Below are 20,780 nucleotides of genomic sequence, written 5' to 3'. Positions count from 1 at the left end.
ATAATATTCAAATTTCTTAGTAAATTAGTCAAGATCATAACATAAATAATAAAAACAATATAATTAAATTTTTTTTTAAAAAACAATATAATTAATTTTTATTTAAAGAAGTAAGTGACAATTAGATTACTAAATTTTCTGTTTCTAATATCACATAAAATGTATAAAACAATTTTACAATCATATCTATTAATAATAAAATTATAAGTACTATAAAAATATAAATGATATGAAGATATGTAAATAGGATCACATATGTGATCAGTAATCATATATGTATGATCTTAATACAATAATCATCCTAAGCATATAAGAATCTCATATGTATGATCTTAATACAATAATCATCCTAAGCATATAAGAATCTCATATTCTATCTGATAACTTTCTGATCTAAAATTCATTCTAAAAATTTCAGGTTCGATTTTCCTGTTACATTCATATATTTTTTTCATCCTTATATGGTATAGAATATGGGTGAGTATGGTGCGGTTTTTGGACCAAACTGAACCACAACTTACAGTTATTTATAGAAAACCCAGAATTTGCGGTTTTTATTTGGTGCGATTTTTTCTTGCGTTTTTACGGTTCTTTCGGTGCATTATTGGTTTTTAACCGAAAAATAAACGGGTGCGGTTTTGCGGTTAAAATGATATGGTTTGTCATGTCCAAACCAGATTTTTGTTGACTTTCATTTAAAATATGTAAAATATTGTTAACTTTTAGTTATTTCTAGATTTTTGTTGCAAATAATCACCATTTTAGTCCATCTTATATTTACAAGTTACTGTTTTATTACATTATATTTGTTTCATTAATTCAACAAATATGTCTACCAGTTAAAACACCACATAAGTAAGTAAATAACCATCATTTACACACCAAACATTAAAGAATAAATTTGCACCGTGTCTAACTTGAACGTCATAAATTTGTGAAGGTTAAACAATAAACATTTTGGTTTAAATTTCATACAACTACAATTTAAACTTCCTCAACAATTCTAAACATGTTTTTATCACAAAAAAAAAAACACATATAAATACGCCATTAATCGGAACATTCTTTAACGAAGATAAAATTGTGGGCTGTCTTTTAGAAGGTGATTAAGAAAAATGACGCAAGTAATCACCAGCCTAGCTGGTTGTGATGCATCTTGGGTTATAGGTCTCAGCGGGTAAGGTTAAGAGTTCGATTCTTGACTGAGCATATTTTGGGGGATTTTCCTTGGATTGGCATGAGTTCGATTATTCGTTTGCTTTGGTGGTGATTGGTGAGTGGTGCGCCTCTTGGTGGCCTGCCAGATATTCATGATCCATCGGGTCGAATTACTTTCTATCTATTTGCCGGTTAAAAAAAATGATTAAGAAAAATGACAAATTTAGGATGCGTTGAAAAACGGAAATTTTGAAAACGCGTTTGGTTCGTTCAGTTTTCTAAAATTTTCCAAGAAAATGAAAATTTTCAGTTTTTCAAATTGTATGTAAATTAGAAAAGTGATTTTTACAGTTTTTCAAATTTCTAAGATGAAAAATGAAAATTCTCTCAATTTCAACCAAACGCGTTTTCTAAAATTTTCATTGAAAATTGAAAGCGCAAATTCAACTCTATTTTCTGAAAACAATTTTTTAGTAAATAAAAACAGTTTTTCACAACCAAACGCACCCTTAGTTTCTCTATATAATATAACTTTGTCCTAACTTTAGCCACATCTCTAATTATATCTTCTAAAAACAAAAGCTAAACTCCAAATAGAAATTTCATATTTGTTTTAATTTTTACGGAAAATAATTGTTTTGTCTTTTATAAAAGCAATTAACAAAAGAATGATTAGACCTGTTCCAACTTTGTAGGATCAGAGTGTTTATGGTTGAAGCAAAACTCGTCTCTCCCCCGCCAAAATACCATGAAGAGAGCCACAACCACAAGAACCTCCCAGAAATCAGCGAATTTCTACATGAATTCAAGCGCCTCCGATTCCCTAGGGTTTTCTAACAACAATGTTTCACAAATCACACCAATCCAATACTCTCTCGAATTTTCAATTTTGCACTCTTCATTATTGCCGGGCCGTATCTACTTCGCCGGAGACGGTAACCTCATTTCCACACTCCGACTCAGTTTTCGTTTGTCACTATACGATCGCAGTGCGCGGTCGATTTTGATTTATGATGTGAAGGACACGAGAGATGAAGGGAGTGGAAGTAATCAAACTCTGATTTCAGTGTTGAGATGGTACGTTTGCTTCTCATTCTATATCAATGCGTGATTTTATGTTGATTTACGACAGTAGTTGAACTTATTACATGATGTTATTATTAAGGATTTGGTATATGTTATTGAAATATGAATGAATTGTTGCACTCAGTCTGACTGAAAATTTTGATTCAAGATATGACACGTTTATCCCTGAATGTAGAGTATTTTTTGTGTTTATGAGCAATGGTGCATATACTTACACGACATGATTAGAAATGCATACAAGTGATTAAATGCTCCATATCTCCTATGAGAGCTGCATGTTTGTATATTCTCCCTAAACATCTGGCATCTAATCATACTGCAGGCTGAAGCAGTTAATATCATCCTAGGCACCCATGTATGGGTAGAAGACCCAAGTATATGCTGGGTTGATGGACAAGTTACAAAGATTAATAAACAGGAAGTTGAGGTTGAAACAACTGATGGAAAAAAAGTAAGTTGATCTTATACTCTTTCAACTGAGCATCAGCTTAATTTTAATCTTTTAAATTCACAGTTTATGTGGAAAAAAAAAAGATACACAGTTATTAAGATTAAAGGCAAAAAGTAAAGAACTTAATTTTAGTTTCTAGCTCCATACTTTCATCACTTTGGGAACTTTCTCCATAACTGTTGACAGATTACTGCAAAATTATCAAAAATATATCCAAAAGATGTGGATGCTCCAGCTGGCGGAGTTGATGACATGACCAAGCTTTCTTATTTGCACGAACCAGGAGTTTTGCAGAATTTATCCACAAGATTTCAACTAAATGAAATTTATGTAAGGAGATCTTCAAGACTCGTTCATTTATCTTTTTGCTATTGTTGATTATAGCTATGGACTATATAATGGCAGACTTATACCGGAAATATCCTCATTGCCATTAATCCATTTCAAAGACTGTCTCACTTGTATGAGACTCATATGATGGAACAATACAAAGGAGCACCATTTGGGGAACTCAGTCCTCACGTTTTTGCAATTGCAGATGTTGCTTTTAGGTAATTTGCCTTTCTTATTGCAATGTGAAAACTTAACATATATCTATATATCTATATATATCTATATATTAATATAATTATGTAAACATTGTCACTTGAGATGAATCAGGGCAATGATTACTGAAGGAAAAAGCAACTCGATCTTGGTTAGTGGTGAAAGTGGGGCTGGTAAGACAGAGACTACTAAAATGCTTATGCGATATCTTGCCTATTTGGGTGGTCGTAAAGGCACTGAAGGAAGAACAGTTGAACAACAAGTTCTAGAAGTAAGTTGACAAAAGCTTCTAGATTTCTCAATGAAAATAACTTTTTTTTTTTTAAAAGTAACTCATCCGAATCTTTCGATTAAATGTCGTAAATTCAGTCAAATCCAGTTCTGGAAGCATTTGGAAATGCAAAAACTGTCAGGAATAATAATTCAAGGTGCAGTAATTGTAAAATTATGTCACAAAACCATTTTCAGTGTGAATTTCTGATGTTTTTTTTATCCATCTTGGTGCAGTCGTTTTGGAAAATTTGTTGAGATTCAGTTTGATAAACATGATAGAATATCTGGAGCAGCCATCCGGACATACCTTCTAGAAAGATCTCGTGTTTGTCAGATTTCAGATCCTGAACGTAACTATCACTGTTTCTATCTTCTATGTGCAGCACCTCCGGAGGTAGAATCACACGCAATGCACATTCTGTAACTAAGATTCTAGCTATTTTATGAAATAATATATAGCTCTTTTGATTTCTTCTCAGGAAGTTGAGAAATATAAATTGGGAGACCCTAAATCGTTTCACTATCTCAATCAATCAAATTGCTTCCAACTTGTTGGTATAAGTGATGCTCATGAGTATCTTGCAACTAGGAGAGCTATGGATGTTGTTGGAATAACTGACAAGGACCAGGTTACAGGAACCTCATTATTTTCATAATTTAATTGTAAATTCAAATGAAACTGCAATAACAATATCACATGTCCTCCTATCCAGGAAGCAATTTTTAGACTTGTGGCTGCAATTCTCCATCTTGGTAATGTTCAGTTTATCAAAGGAAAAGAGGTTGATTCATCGCTCCTGAAGGATGACAAATCCAAATTTCATCTGAAGACGTGTGCAGAGCTACTCATGTGTGTTTACAACTTATACATTTTTTTCTTTCTTGTATCATTATATATGTGTATGTGTGTTAGTGTGTGTGCGTGCGTGTCTGTCTATATATGTATGTTTTGAAAATCTTTGAGATCATTTTCCCAACAAGTGGTATCAAAGCTCCAAGTTTGAGGGAGGTCTTGTTTTTTAGAGGTTTGTAGTATGCTATGTAGTTGCAGTTTTGTCTGATTTTCCACATTAAAAACAAACTTTTGTTGGTTGTTTTGTGTCTTGTTTGTAGAGGTTTATGTGATTGCAACTTTGTCCCTCAGTTGCTTTGTATGTTGATTATAGAGGTTTGTAGTATCTTTGTGGTTGCAGTTGTGTCTGATCTTCCACATCAGAAACGAATTTCCTGGTTGTTTTTGGAAACAATATGTGTGTGTGTGTATGGATTTATCCTTTCTGATTTGATTTTTATATGAATTGCAGGTGTGATCGTGCTGCACTGGAGGATGCATTATTAAAACGTGTGATGGTTACCCCTGAAGAAGTAATTAAAAGAAGTCTTAATCCTGATGCTGCAACCATTAGCAGGGATGGTTTGGCCAAGACATTATATTCCCGTTTATTTGATTGGTATGTTGTTCTCTGTCCTTTTTTTTATTAGAATAAGTTGAATTACTACATTGGTTCTAACTTCTAAAGGTGCATGATCATTCAAATCTGCAGGTTAGTTGATAAAATTAATATGTCTATTGGGCAAGATCCAAATTCAAAATATCTGATTGGTGTTCTTGACATATATGGGTTTGAGAGTTTCAAGCAAAATAGGTAAATTTGATCTGGCGAAATAATCATTAGTTTTAGTGGTTCTTCTTGACTTGATCATGATGATCACCAAGAGTTTTCCTTGTGCAGTTTTGAACAATTTTGTATTAATTTCACCAATGAGAAGCTGCAACAACATTTCAATCAGGTGAGATTTGACATAAAGGGTCACATATCCCTTTTTTTGAACTTATCATAGATGTTCATTGTTTTTTATTTTATTTCCTGCAGCATGTTTTCAAGATGGAGCAAGAGGAATATACGAAAGAGCAAATTGACTGGAGCTACATAGAGTTTGTAGATAATAAAGATGTCCTAGAACTTATTGAAAAGGTTTGTGTAACTTGAAATCTAAATAATAACTTTGAAAATCATGCTTTAATGGTTGTGCTACTTTTGTAGAAACCTGGTGGAATTATTGCTCTGCTTGATGAAGCATGGTATGAACTATGAAAAAAATGTTTGATGATATGTCTGTTTACAGTTTACCATGGTGACTCAGATTTTTTATTAGCTTATGCCACTTGTTATGTTTTACAGTATGTTTCCCAAGTCAACTCATGAAACATTTGCACAGAAGCTTTACCAAACATTTACTAAACACCCAAGATTTATCAAACCCAAATTGGCTCGAAGCGATTTCACCATTTCTCATTATGCAGGAGAGGTATATGAAATTTTTTATAATCCATCACGTACTAAGGAGCTGCTAATGTTTATCCAGACCTGAAGTACCTATTTGCTTTTTATTTATATTCAGGTTAATTATCAATCGGAACTATTTCTAGACAAAAACAAAGATTATGTTGTTCCTGAACATCAAGATTTATTGATGGCTTCCAAATGCTCTTTCGTAGCAGGGCTTTTCCCTCCACTCCCTGAGGAGTCAAACAAATCTTCAAGCAAATCTGCTAAGTTTTCATCAATAGGTTCTCGCTTCAAGGCAAGTTTTCTCTAAAAAAAATCCCACAACAGAGAGAAAGAAATCAGTCCTAAAAAGAATGAAAGAAAATATAGATGTTGGGAAAATAGATCTAATATCTTTCTTGATTAATGCAGCTACAACTTCAATCTTTAATGGAGACTCTAAATTCCACAGAACCCCATTATATTAGATGTGTGAAGCCAAATAATCTTCTTAAACCTTCTATCTTTGAGAATGCCAACATCATGCAACAATTACGTTGTGGGGTGAGTGTATTTGAAATAAATACCAATATTCTAACTCAAATTTGTAATACTTAGTCTCATATAATTTTTTTTTTTTTTTTACTAATCATGAAGGGGGTTCTAGAGGCTATCCGTATAAGCATGGCTGGATACCCAACTCGCAAGAGTTTTTTTGATTTCCTTAACCGATTCAGTCTTCTGGCCCCTGAGGTTTTGGGAGGGAAGTAAGTAAAAGCTCTTTTCTTTTATGATTTTATCCAATTCAAACAATGCTGAAAAGTGAGGAACATATTGGTTCTTACTCTTACACTGAGTTTGTTGCTTATATTATCAGTCTAGATGCAAAGGATGCATGTAAAAAGATTCTTGACAAAATGGGGCTTCAAGGGTCTCAGGTAAATATAAGATGTTGCATCCATTAGCATTCTTAATTTTTACTAACTTTCCATGTATAAATGGTTTGCCAGATAGGAAAAACAAAAGTTTTCCTTAGGGCTGGTCAGATGGCTGAACTAGATGGAAGGAGAGCACAAAAACTCAACACTGCAGCCAAAAAAATTCAAAGAAAAATAAGAACTCATATCACTAGGAACCGTTTCCTTTCTTTGAGGAAAGCTTCCATTTCATTACAATCTCTCTGCAGAGGTTTGTCTTTCCACATAAATAACACTCACCCTTTTTTTGCATGTATGATGATCTGTAAATGATTTCACTCACCCTCTCTTTTGTTTATACCAGGAAAGCTTGCTGCTAAATTATTCGATCACATGAAAAGGCAGGCTGCTTCACTTAAAATACAGAAAAATTATAGGCGACACTTATTTTGGATGTCATACGACAGACTTAAGCACTCAAGTGTAGTCCTCCAGACAGGGTTGCGGGCCATGGCTGCTCATAATGCATTTAGATACAAAAAGACAACCAAAGCAGCACTCCTTGTTCAAGTCAGTACCTACCTGGATATTTACATGTTGCATTTTAAATTCAATTTATTTATTATTTTTATTTTACACTAACGAACCAATGATTGCAGGCTAACTGGCATCGTCATAGAGACTTTAAATACTATAAGAGACTGATGAGGGCAGCAATTGTCACTCAGACTCGATGGAGGGGAAGAGTTGCTAAGAAAGAGCTTCGGAAACTAAAGATGGTTGGCTTCTCTTATATATAGTTACACTAAAAGTTACCATGCATCAATTTAGTGTTGGGAAAAATGGTCTCAAAGATCCCCAACAACCTGTCCAATGACAAATGTTAATAAAATTTTCAACATATATACAGGCTGCAAGAGAAACAGGGGCATTACAAGAAGCAAAGGATAAGCTTCAAGCACAGGTGGAAGACCTGACTTGGCGTTTACAGTTGGAAAAACGGTTGAAGGTAATGTGTTAATCTATATGTTATTATTATTTAGTATTCTGTGAACTAAAACTCAATTTGTGTTGTGATGAAATGAAAATGGGTAATGATGCAGACTGACTTGGAAGAAGCAAAAGGACAGGAGATTCTGAAATTGCAGAACTCCTTGCAAGCTATGCAGGCTAAATTTGATGAAACAAATACATTGCTTACAAAGGAACGTGAAGCTGCGAAGAAAGCAATTGAAGAAGCATCGACTATTGTTAAGGAAACTGTCCCAATCCATGTTGAAGACACAGAAAAGATTGATAAATTAAGTGCAGAAGTTGAGGAATTGAAGGTAATGTTGGTTTTCTAATAATTCTATCTCACATCTCAATTTACTAATAAGTCTCACTTTACATAATTGTTGATTTCCAGAAATTATTAGAATCGGAGAAAAACCGAGCTAATGAATCCGAAAAGAAGTGCAACGAAGCTGCGGAAACAAGTCAAGTTAAACAGCAGAAGTTGGAAGAAACAGTGAACAGAGCAAATCAACTTCAGGAATCTATGAATAGGTATGTACACCTACAGTCATCATATTAAGAACTGTTTGCACATGTTACTTCAGAAAAAAAAACTAAATTTACTATATTCTTATACTTGATAGGCTTGAAGAGAAGCTCGCCAACATAGAGTCTGAAAACAAGGTCCTTCGTCAACAAGCCTTAACAATGGCACAAAACACCAAGCTACAGGCAGCACGTTCAAAGTCAATTAGGGTACACTCATAATAAACAATCTCCCTTTCTCATCTTACAGATAAATTCCAACGCTTACATATCTCTCTCTTTCTTGAACAATGACAGAGAACCGAAAGTACAAAAAGTACCAGTACTCCTAGTACTCCTGTGGTAAGTTGAGGCATCTCAAAATCACTTATAATTAGTATTTTGAATTGATTTTTACATCTCTCTTTTAAAATGTTACAGGATCTTCATAGCCCTTCAATGCAAATGAGGGATAATGACGTGGAGGAGAGACCACAAAAGTCGCTTAATGAGAAACAACAAGAATATCAGGATCTGCTCATTCGATGTATCGCCCAACAGCTTGGGTTCTCAAAAGGCCGCCCAGTCGCCGCCTGCATCATATACAAATGTTTGAGACAGTGGCGGTCTTTTGAAGTAGAAAAAACCAGTATTTTTGATCGTATAATTCAAACCATAGGCCAAGCAATTGAGGTATGATTTGTTCAAAAATCTCTATCCATATGGTACACCTACATCCGGTTAGAGTAAATTACATTTTAAGTCGTTGATCATAGCTGATTATTTCACTTTTGGTCCCAAAAAGTTTTCTCCTATGATTTTAGGACCAAAATTGCAAAAATCAGCTTTACTCATGGAACAAACAAGGACCAAAAACATTACAAGGACCAAAATTGCATAAATCAGCTATACATAACCTAGGGACTAAAAATGTAATTTACTCTATTATTAAACATATGGTACCTTTTGAATGAAGACACAAGATAACAACGATGTGCTAGCGTATTGGTTATCAAATGCATCAACACTGCTCCTGTTGTTACAACGCACATTGAAAGCTAGTGGCGCTGCTGGGGCCCCACAGCACCGGCGAACCACATCAGCTACCCTTTTTGGAAGGATGACTCAGGTAATTAATAAAATAAATAAACAAAAAAACAAAAAACAAAATCTTGTATTTATATTTGTTCTTTTTTGTAGAGCTTTCGTGGAACCCCGCAAGGTGTAAACATATCTATGATAGATGCGGGGTCAGATGGTGCATCTGACACGTTGCAGCAAGTTGAAGCCAAATACCCTGCTTTGCTTTTCAAGCAGCAGTTAACAGCATATGTTGAAAAAATATATGGAATGATACGTGACAATTTAAAGAAAGAGATTTCCCCCTTGCTTGGATTGTGCATTCAGGTACTTAACCTATACTCCTATTATATAAATTCTTTGGAAAGTTTTTTAACATGTTAGTTTGGGAATGAGTAGGCACCAAGAATATCCAGAGCAAACTTGCTAAAAGGGACAGCTGTTGCTCTAGCAAGTGCTGCTTCTCAGGACATTCTCATTGCTCACTGGCAAGGGATTGTTAACAACATTGGATGCTTCCTAAACATGTTGAAGTCTAACAATGTTAGTCCACTATCTCTCACTCACATCACATGTCAGAAATACCAACCTACTTTCATTGATTTGTTTATTATAGCAATGTCATCCAAATACAAAGCAATTTTCAAGTAGATTTTTCAATGTATAATATCGTTATAAGAACAAAAAAAAAAAATTCAATGTATGATATGCTAAATGGGTAGAACTTTCAAAAGTACAATGTCTTTGAAAGTCCATTCAGTAGTCAAGAACTGAAATAACAGTAAACCTATTTTATTGCATAACTTTATGTTCTTATAATCATTCTCATGCTTGATTTCAATGCAAAATATAAAAAATTACTATTCTGTCCTTGTAGGTGCCACCGTTTTTGGTTCGCAAAATCTTCACACAGATATTTTCTTTCATCAATGTACAATTATTCAACAGGTTCTCACACAATAATCTTTTCATTAGATGTCTATTTACTTATTCATTTAATTTAATCTTTTTATCTATTTATTTTTCTTTTAATCTGTATACTTGCAGTCTTCTGTTGAGAAGAGAATGCTGCTCTTTCAGTAATGGAGAATATGTAAAGGCAGGATTATCTGAATTGGAACATTGGTGCTACAAAGCAACTGAAGAAGTAACATTTACTTTTTTCTTTTGTTTTTTTTAATATTGTTGCTAATTGTTTATTTGATTTTACAAAAAAAAAAATAATAATAATAAAATCAAAATTCCAGTATGCGGGATCAGCTTGGGATGAGCTTAAGCACATAAGACAAGCTATCGGGTTCCTGGTATTCCATCTTATGCTTTTTAATTTTGTTTTATACAATTTATCTGATTAATTGCTTATCAAATTTTCCATTTGCTGAATTTAGGTTATACATCAAAAGCCAAAAAAGACACTGGATGAAATAAGTCATGATTTGTGCCCTGTTCTTAGCATACAACAGCTATACAGAATCAGTACTATGTATTGGGATGACAAATATGGCACACATAGCCTTTCTCCAGATGTATGTTTTATATTTTAATCAACACAAACTTACTATAATTATTTATTTATTTATTAGTCTAATTATTACCTATCTATTTGACAGGTTATTTCCAACATGAGAGTGCTGATGACAGAAGATTCAAATAACGCAGTGAGCAGCTCTTTCTTGCTGGATGATGACTCAAGGTTTTTTTGAACATTTATTTACTATTATTAGAATAAAATTCTGGATATATATATATATATATATATATATATATATATATATATATATATATATATATATATATATATATATATATATATATATATATATATATTTATTTTTCTATTGATATTTTAACATATGAGGTTTTATATCCTGTGATGCAGCATACCATTCTCTGTTGATGATCTCTCGAAATCAATGGATCAGATTAATATAGGAGATGTGGAGCCCCCACCACTTATTCGTGACAATTCAGGTTTCAGTTTCTTATTGCCACGTGCCGAGTCATGATCAGATTCCAATTTTAGCATAATGTTTAGTGAATTAGTACAATTTACAAATATGCCATTTGGATCTTCTTCTATTGACTTGTTGGTGAGCTATAGTTTATATTTTTGTAGTTTTAAAAATAGGAGGATAGAGGAAATGGATTTTGTAGATAATAAAACAAACATTGATTAATATCTTACAATGAATAAAAAACATTGGTAGACAAAAAATCAACAAAGATATTGATTGGTAAACTCCTCGTCAATGTTTGTTACTTATTGTCAACCCTAAACGTTACGTATACATCACGTTATATCAATTCATCAACTTTTTTTTTTTCTCTCGTAGATAGTGAGTGTTGATGAGATTAGAATCTTTTTAGTAGTTAATATTTTTTAGAGTAAACAAAACTATTCGTGGATTGAAAAAAGGTGTCAAACTTTGATATTCATGTTGATAGGATCAAGGTGTAAAGAGAAAACATGTGTTAAATAAGAATGAATAAGATTTGTAAAAGAACGCTTTTGAATTTTGACAAACGTAACAACAGAACATTACTATTTTAGTGCATGTCTTCATGTTTTATTTGACAAATTCAAATTATATACATCAGGTATTTTTCACATGTCTTGACAATTCCCATGTGATTACTTTATAATAACAAATATTTTTGTAAAAACATTACGTTGAACGGCTTTTTAGTTCAATAAAGTTAAAGTTTGAGAAATTTGGGTTATCGCGTTATTTGAGCTTTTTAGCTTTGAAAAAATGATAATTGAATATAATTTTTATACCATTTAGTTATTTTTTTTTACAGAATTTACAATTTCAGTTTGTTATTAAAGAAATATTATTTTTTTTGCTGTTGGTATAGTTTGTTTTTCTGTTAAAAAAACACCATCAAACTAATATTTTGTATAAAATTTATCATTCAACTAACTTTTATACATATTTAGCAATTTTTATCACTCCACCCAATACAATTCTAAAGAATAAAGAAAACACCATCTTACAAGTTTATTTTTTTTTAAATACTACAAATCACACAATATCTTCCTTCTATCCAATAAAAACGGCATCATCCCTCTCTTTGCTACTGTTGACATCCTTCTTGTTTAGACCATACATTTCCTAGCTCCCCTATCTCTCCTCTTATTTTATGAAAACCACGCTACTCCCATGTCCTTCTCTCACCCATTTCTTCTTGAATTGTGCGCCGCTTATAAACACTTTTATTCAAGATGCGATTTTATTGTTGGAATAATTTTGAATTGATTGGAGATTTAAATCAACTTTTAGGTTTGAATCGCTTGGGGGTTTGAATAGATTTTGATGCAGGTTGAAACTGATTTTAGATTGGTTTTTTGGTGGCGATGATTCAATTTTGATGCAATACCTAATCAAAATGGTAGGTTTTGAACTTCTCGTGAATGTAATGGTAAACTGTATACAAAAAGCATAACTAGATATGTACAAAAATGATAGTTCATTAATCTACAAATTCATTTTCCCCTTAGTTTAATAGTCCTTCAACCTTTTCAAGAATATAAAATAAGTTATTAATTCATTCTTTCACATCTAATGTGATATTACTAAGGCTATGAGGAGTGGGACTACAAGCAACTTGGCATCTCCTACGTGGAGCTTGGCATGTCGAGGGCACCGCCCCTCAAACTCGACAAGTGAAGAAAAATGTCTCCATCAACAGTGGGCTACCGAGTCTCTCTCATCTGTAAGGGTTGGATGTTGATGTGAGCAAGAAAGAAGCTCAGGTGGTGCTTGGTGATATTAACACCAGTCCTTGTAGCCTAAGTAATCTAAACAAAGTAAGCGGCAACTATGCATACATATGTTTAGAAATCAAAATTTTACTAGTTTTCGAGATCTTCATATACCAAAAAATTAAAAAGAATCATATTAACAAGGAATTTGTCTATTTAAAAGTAGAGATAAATCACATCACTAAAATATTCAAATTAGCAAGAATATCAACAAATATATGTCTTGACCTATTGTTCCGATTCAAATCACATCTTCATAGAGTTGGGATTTTAATACGACAAGACAATTAGCTACATAATAGATGTAACCATGTAATGAGAAAAATGAAAATTCATTATATTTGTTATACGAGAACTTCACAATTACCTCCTATATACATCAATGCATTTTTATATACTTATAACTAGGCGAATGCCCGCGCGTTGCGCATAAACACCTATATAGTTGAAGTCTTTACAAATATATGATTTTTTAAATATAACAATAACGTTGTTGTTAAATTTGATATAACAATTTGTATATACTAAATTGATATAATATATTGATTATTTTGAATTATATGATAATATATACATTTATTATAACTTCATAATTTCAATCGTTTGAATGATTTCTACCCGCGAGTTACACATGAATAAAATTAAATATAATATATGATTTGATGTTAATTATAGCTGTTTTTATTGTTAATTAATTTTTTTAAAGTTATTTGTTTAATGTTTTAATTTCTATCATTATATTATTAAAACATTAAACATTGTTTTTTATTTTAAAGCTAATAATATAATCATTTATATAGAGTTGTTTTTAACTATTGTTAGTGTAAGTTATTTTAAGCTACTTATTTGGAAACTTTTAACGATTATAAAAATATATTTTAGAAATATTCTAGTTAAACTGAGATTACAATTTAGTTTTTGTTTTTATCACTACAATTTATCACTTTTAACTATTTACAAAATATTCTTTAGTTTTTTTAAATGAAACTGAAATTTATATTTGAGTTGACATTGTAATGCGCAGAAACACCTATATAGTTGAAATCTTTACAAACATATATTTTTAAAGTATAACACTAACGTTGTTGTTAAATTTGATATAATAATTCGTATATTAATTTGATTTAATATATTGATTATTTGAATTATATGATAATATATAAATCTATTATAACGTCATAATCCCAATCGTTCTACTCGCGAGTTACACATCAATAAAATAAAATATTATATACGGTTTAATATTATTTATAGTTGTTGTTTTTAACTAATTTTTTAAAATTTATTTGTTTAATGTTTTAATTTCTATCATTATAATTATTTAAAACAACAAACATTATTTTTTTGATTTTAAAGGTAACAATATAATCATTTATATAGAGTTATTTTTATCTAGTTAAACTGATATTACAATTTAGTTTTTGCATTTATCACTTTTAACTATTTACCAAATATTATTTGGTTTTTTTAGTGGAACTGAACTTTATATTTAAGTTGACACTGTAATGTTATATTTAAATTAACAATTTAAGTATTTTGTCCAAACTGTTCAAAAATTGTAGCTTTAAACTGATAATGGTTTACATGCAACATCATTTTAAATTAAATAAATTAAGTATAATATGTTAAAATTAAAGACATAACTTTATAAATAGAAGTAAATATATTATTTTAAAATTAAAATTTAGTCTATTTATGATTACACTTTCGGTTTGATATTTATTTAACCTTATTAACCAAGTTACAATCATTATTAGAAAGACACTACAATTTATCACTTTTAACTATTTATAAAATAATCTTTGGGTTGTTTAAGTTAAATAAAATTTATATTTAAGTTGAGCCTATAATGTTATATTTTAATTAATAATTTAAGTATTTTATACAAATTGTTCAAAAATTATACCTTTAAAATCATAATGGTTTACATCCAACAATATATTAAAACTAATAAATTAAGTATAATATGTTAAAAGTTAAAAAACACAATTTTATAAGTTGAATTAAATATATTATTTTAGTATTGAAATTTAGTTTATATATGAATACACTTTAGATTTGATATTTATTTAACCTAATTACCAAATTATAATTATTATTATAAAGAAATTGAAAAGTCATAGGAGTTTCAAATGAATGTGGTGAAAGGAAAAAAGAATGGGGGTTTCAAATGCATGAGATTCAAGAAAAAATGCTAGCTTTATAAGTATGTATGATATTTATATTAATCATGTGGACTTGATTCCTTCCCTCCTTAATCAACATGTTGGCTTAGTTCCAGGCTGTTAGGAGTGTAACTGAATTGAGCAAACTCATAAGATATTTGAGACCGGTAGAAAAATATTTAAAATCGACTCGGTTCAAGTCGAGTCAAGCTTGAGCTCGAGTTACTTGAGTATATTATCTAGTTGATCTCGAGTATAGAACTCGACTCATGGAGTTTTTTAGAATAATCGAGCTTAGTCATATTTATACTTTTACCCTTTATATTATTCATATTTTACATAATCTAATCGAGTCCAGCTCATGAGTTTAGTCATATTTCTATTTCTATTTAATGTTTATTCGTGAATGCATTTCCTCCCCGCAGATAACTAACTGATTCGAGTGCGATTGAGCTCAAAAGTGTCGATTACTATATCCAGTCTTGGCTTTAAATTGAGGCTCGACTTGAGTTTCGAGTGCGACTTTTTAGTCGAGTCGAATTTCGAGCTTGGCGGTACTCAACTCAATTACACCCGACACCACCCCATGCCAATTTTAATATCTTGTTATTGGTAGAAATTACACCCAATTTATTTTTTCCATTTTTATAAGTACATCATATTAACAAAACATATATTTGTATTAACATTGTTTGGAGTTAAGTTTAAAAAGTATACTACGCTTATATGCCCATACTATATTTGTAGCATACTAAAATTTAAGACTAGATTCTTAAATTCATAAAGTAAATAAATGAAAGATGATTTATTTAATTAAATCATTAAGGAATAATTATATCATTAGTTGATATGAAGTTTAGAAGGTTCGAAGTGAAAATAATAACATTTTAAAAGTTAAAGGGCCAAAAGTACCAAATTGACAAAGTGAGTTGACCAAAGGGTTGACTTAGTCAATAGAAAAGACTATCAAAGTTATATAATAGATGGAGGAGGACTTCTTATGTCAAAACTTAAGTTAAAAACAAAAAATATGAGGTTATGGTGGAAATTAAGAAAATCGGCATACATAGGGGACCAAACGGTAAACATTTTAAAAAAAATATGATGCACCCTCTCCATTTCCTCTTCCGAACGTGATTTTCAGCCATGAGAAGCTCCCTAATGTCGATTCTTCACCCTTTCTCCATATAAGGTTTGATCCAAGTGAGGAATTAAGCAAACAAGCAAAGAAGAGGACTTAAGGTTTGCAAGGTATAACTGTTCTTCCAGTCAATATAGAAATTCAAATTTATAAAGTGGATAAACCACATGTCAAATTTTATGAGAAATATTGGTTAGTTTTTGGTTTTCTAACATCATTTGATTGGTTTCCATGGTTCTAATCTCAATCCAATCATCCCATTGATGGATTTGATGATTTACATAAAAAGCTCCACGAACCCTAAAAAACCCAAATTAGGGATATTGCAATTGATGATGAAATAGGATTTGATTCTATGACATAGATGATGTTTGACAACAGTAAATCCAATTGGAATGATCAAACTCATCCATGATGGTAGAATCATGTATAAGCTTGAATTGAAATGGATTTGGGGACAATATGATGAAAACAATGGAATCCTATGTAGTTGAGCAATTTTTGAGCAAATGAAGTTCATAGCCATCAATGGATTTTATTAGAATGATTTTGATGCAAAATACTAAGTGTTGATTGATTATTACATGAATCCATGGAACTTGTGGCCATAAGGGCATTGTAGGAAATCTATGGATAACTACGTGATGATTGACTTATTATAAGTGAATGACATTCATGGATATGAATTTACACTCCGTATATGATGTTGGAACATAAAAATGAAGGGATACTAGTGAAGTTCTAACCCTAGTGATTGTTTTGGCCCAAAGGGAAAATTGGGAACCATAGAATGGAATTTAAGGATTCTATAGTTAGTCATGTACCTGAAAAGAGATTGGTTGTGGTTTTATGTAATTGATAACACCTAATGAGGTATTAAATGATTTAGGAATAAGTCATACTGGTTAAAAAGTGTTCTTGAGCAACTTGAGCTCCTAACCTTTTCATTTGAGTGTTTGTAAGGATTATGAACTTAACATTTTGATAAAGGTCTTAATGATTAAGTCATCATGAGGATAGGAACTAATTGTGTATTTGAGAAGTTGATAACTTTTATTTAGTCCTTAATAACCAATTGTTAGAGTTTGGTGGCTATTGGTAGTCTAAGGAACAAGTTACAAAGCTTTTAGCAAAATTCTACACAAAATGGTGACCTGCAGTCGTCATGGGGGCATGTCAAACGTTATGTGTATCATCTCAATGATGAGGTACTTCTAACTTTGACCCTTATATTAAGATTTATTTCATATTGGTCCCTAAGTAAAAGAAAGAGTACAAAAAGCGCCCATAGTGGCATTTTTGTAATTTAAGGATTTTGGGAGTACGCTGAGTGTACATGTGTATGCTAAGCATACTAGGGCGCGCCATAGTATACTGGGCATACACCTCGTAAGCAGGGCATACATAAAGATCATGCAAACCCAAATTTTTAGGGTTTTGGCCCTATATAATCATCATTATAACCTAATGTCCCCTTCCTTCTTCAACCACCCTCTGTGAGAACGACCCCCAAGCAACCCCAAATGAAAGGGTGCCTTTTTAGAGCCATTGGGAGTGTTTTAGAGGAGTTCTTAAAGGAGAAGAGTGATGTTTGAAGAGCTTGGAGTTGGGAAGCATCTTAGATATGGGATTTCTATCTTGATTACAACCTTTAAAAGGTATAAAGCTTGCAACTTTACCACTCCATGTTGTAGATCTAGGTTTTTGCTCTTTTAAGTCACTTTTTGGTCCGAAATTGGTGATTCTTGAGCATGGCCTGTTCTTGATCCATTAAGTCGCCCTTTAAGACCTTAGGAAGGGTCTTGATTTATAAAAATGGGGTCTTAACGGTTGGTTTTGCTCCATGTATTCTTTAGAGTGTCTTAATGTATTAAGATGTTGAGTTAAGGACTTAATGGACATGCAAAGTCATAAAGTTGGAAACTTTATGACTCTTGAGGATGATTTAGCCTTGGATCTGAAAGTTGGACGTAAGAGCTTCAGGTATTAAGCTCTTAATGGCGTTTTTGGAAATCTGGGCGTACGCCCTACATAACTTGAGTATGCAGCATGTACGAGGTCAACGCTCCTATCTGCGGTCAAGGTTTAGGTACGCCCTGCATACCTTTGGAGTATGCCCCGCATACACGTTCTGTGTTGACTCGGCTGGGTTGACTCGGTTGACTTGTTGATTTTGACTAGTTTGACTTTGAATTTGAGCAAGTTTAACCAAGAGGTATTTTGGGTATTTTTAATAGTGTTTGAGAATTGGTCATTTGGATGAATAGGTGACAGTTAGAGCTGAGATTCAGAGTCAGTACCTCATTAGCTATTGTCGAGACTGTGAGATGAGTTTTCCTAATTGTACTTAAGGGTTGAAGGCCCCAAGAATGACTCATTGGATTGATATCCTATTATACATTGATATGCTGAGAATGGAATAGATTTGCATGATTATATGCTAGTTGCTGATATGCTTAAACTGGTAGATCTGTAAGATGACCTGTGATTTCTGTATGCATGATAATATATCTGTTGCTTATGTTTGCTATCAGTTATATATCGATATATTGTGTCGAGTTGAGTTTGTACTGCTTTGTGATGTAGCCAACAAACTCGAAAGCATTCTGGACATGAGCATAGGGCTAGTTGGCATGCCAAACTGATATTGAAGGCTTGAGAGCATTCCAGATACAAGCTGAGGGCCGGTTGGCATGCCAGACTTGAACTGAGGGACTGAGGGTATTCCAGTCTAATGACTGAGTTGACATGTTGTATATTGGCATTCCAACCTGGGGTATTTTATCCCGAGAATGAACGGACCTGGGGTATTCCAACCCGATGGTTGATTGGACACGACATGCTGTTGTATATTTTAATTCTTTTGTGTGTTGGTACTTTGAGGATACCACTAAGCTTTGGCTTATGGTTTCTAGTTGTTGTTTCAGGTACTTCTGATGATCGCGGGAAGGCGGAGGCATGACCATACACATCCTCTATTTATGGATTTATGGTTTTGGGATACTCTGATATGGATCAACAATTTGGAAACAATGATTTTGTAAACATTTTATGACTATGGGTTATTTTTAAAAGTTTTAACTTGTTGTGCTTTTTGAGTCGTTACAAGTTGGTATTAGAGCCTTGGTTTGAGTGAATTAGAGGAACACCCGTGTGAATCCATTCTCAAACTAAGGAAATGAAAAGGTTTAACAAAATTATTTTTAAAAATGTTTGCTAATAATCAAGAAAGGATGTGATGTGTACGATCAACCGGATCCAATATGTAAACCCCAAATTACCACACTATTATTTGATATTGTTGTTGGATAAGGTGTCTAAGTCCATAACTTATTTGGTATATACTTGACCCGACCCGACATGGTCTATTTGGGTTGCATTTCATCCAAATTATTTATGGATAATTTTATGAGAGTTATACACATATGTTATAAGTTATAATATATTAATATGAAGTCATGTTATTTAATTAGTCTTAGTCTTAAATTAATTATGAATTAATTTAGAGATTAAAAGGAAGACTAATTAGATTGTGGGCTATTTGTTTTATATGGTGTGGGCTAACACTCATTTGTTAATGGGCTAGGATTGTATGGAAGTCCATGGATGATCCATGGAGCTTTTAACCCATGGATCCTTGGAAAAGGAAAGGTCATGGGTTATTAGGGTTTCACCCTAATCATGTACACTATATAAGCATGCTTTTGTTGCATGAAATAACCACTAGTGTGTGTGTTTGTGTGTGGCCGATTTTATAAGTGTGTATACACTCTCTCAAAGTTTTCCAAGAGTTTGTGGTGATTTGTGATTCCATTTGAGGCATTCACACTATTGGTGCTTGGCCCTCAAACTCCTTAGGAATCAAACTCATCATCAAAAGGTATGTAATCTCATCTAATTCTTTTATGTTTAAAAGTACCCCATGCCATGTTAGATAGGTTATGAACCTTGGAGAAATTATTATTTTGCATGTATTTAGACAAACATAGATCCAAGGTTTATTAGGGTTGCATGCACACTTAGGAAGTGTTAGATTGCTCAAAAACCCAACAGTGGTATCAGAGCCTAGGCTTGCTTGTTTGATACTTTATGCAAAATAGTGAAAAAAGTCAAAATTTTTGTTGTCTGCATGATGGACTCGCCGAGTCCAAGGCAAAATTCATCCTACTCGCCGAGTAGGTTCGTGCACTCGCCGAGTAGAAGGTTCAAAATGCAGATTTTTGACTTTTGTTGCTGGAAATGGACTAGAAACTTTATCCTAAACTGTTTTGATGTTTTAAAACTTATTTTAGTTGGTGTAATGGTTGTTGTAATCCATTTACAATAGCATATATCAAAATTTCATGCTTTGTATGTGGTCATATAATTCTTGAAACTTTGATAATCATGTTCATGTTCTTATGAAT

General features: G+C 32.3%; 1 protein-coding gene across 1 annotated transcript; it reads left to right on the top strand.

Moving 5' to 3' along the window:
• Positions 1-2,776: 2,776 nt before the first annotated feature.
• LOC145010804 (myosin-9-like) lies at positions 2,777-11,502 on the top strand. Its single transcript, XM_078969352.1, has 35 exons — positions 2,777-3,025; positions 3,101-3,246; positions 3,356-3,512; positions 3,611-3,669; positions 3,749-3,908; positions 3,994-4,143; positions 4,228-4,364; positions 4,819-4,965; positions 5,059-5,160; positions 5,248-5,305; positions 5,389-5,490; positions 5,560-5,597; positions 5,698-5,824; positions 5,918-6,100; positions 6,217-6,348; positions 6,442-6,551; positions 6,662-6,722; positions 6,795-6,972; positions 7,066-7,271; positions 7,361-7,480; positions 7,612-7,710; positions 7,805-8,029; positions 8,110-8,249; positions 8,342-8,453; positions 8,541-8,585; positions 8,664-8,915; positions 9,199-9,351; positions 9,423-9,629; positions 9,702-9,845; positions 10,180-10,250; positions 10,350-10,449; positions 10,550-10,606; positions 10,691-10,828; positions 10,913-10,995; positions 11,182-11,502. Exons 1-35 carry the CDS (start codon positions 2,948-2,950, stop codon positions 11,306-11,308), a joined length of 4,404 nt encoding a protein of 1,467 aa, XP_078825478.1. The 5' UTR covers positions 2,777-2,947; the 3' UTR covers positions 11,309-11,502.
• The last annotated feature ends 9,278 nt before the right edge of the window (positions 11,503-20,780 follow it).

This window comes from Lactuca saligna, chromosome 8 (genome assembly GCF_052625555.1).
Source record: "Lactuca saligna cultivar CGN05327 chromosome 8, ASM5262555v1, whole genome shotgun sequence".
In the NCBI taxonomy this organism is placed as follows: Eukaryota; Viridiplantae; Streptophyta; class Magnoliopsida; order Asterales; family Asteraceae; genus Lactuca; species Lactuca saligna.
This window is presented reverse-complemented; position numbering and strand designations above follow the sequence as displayed.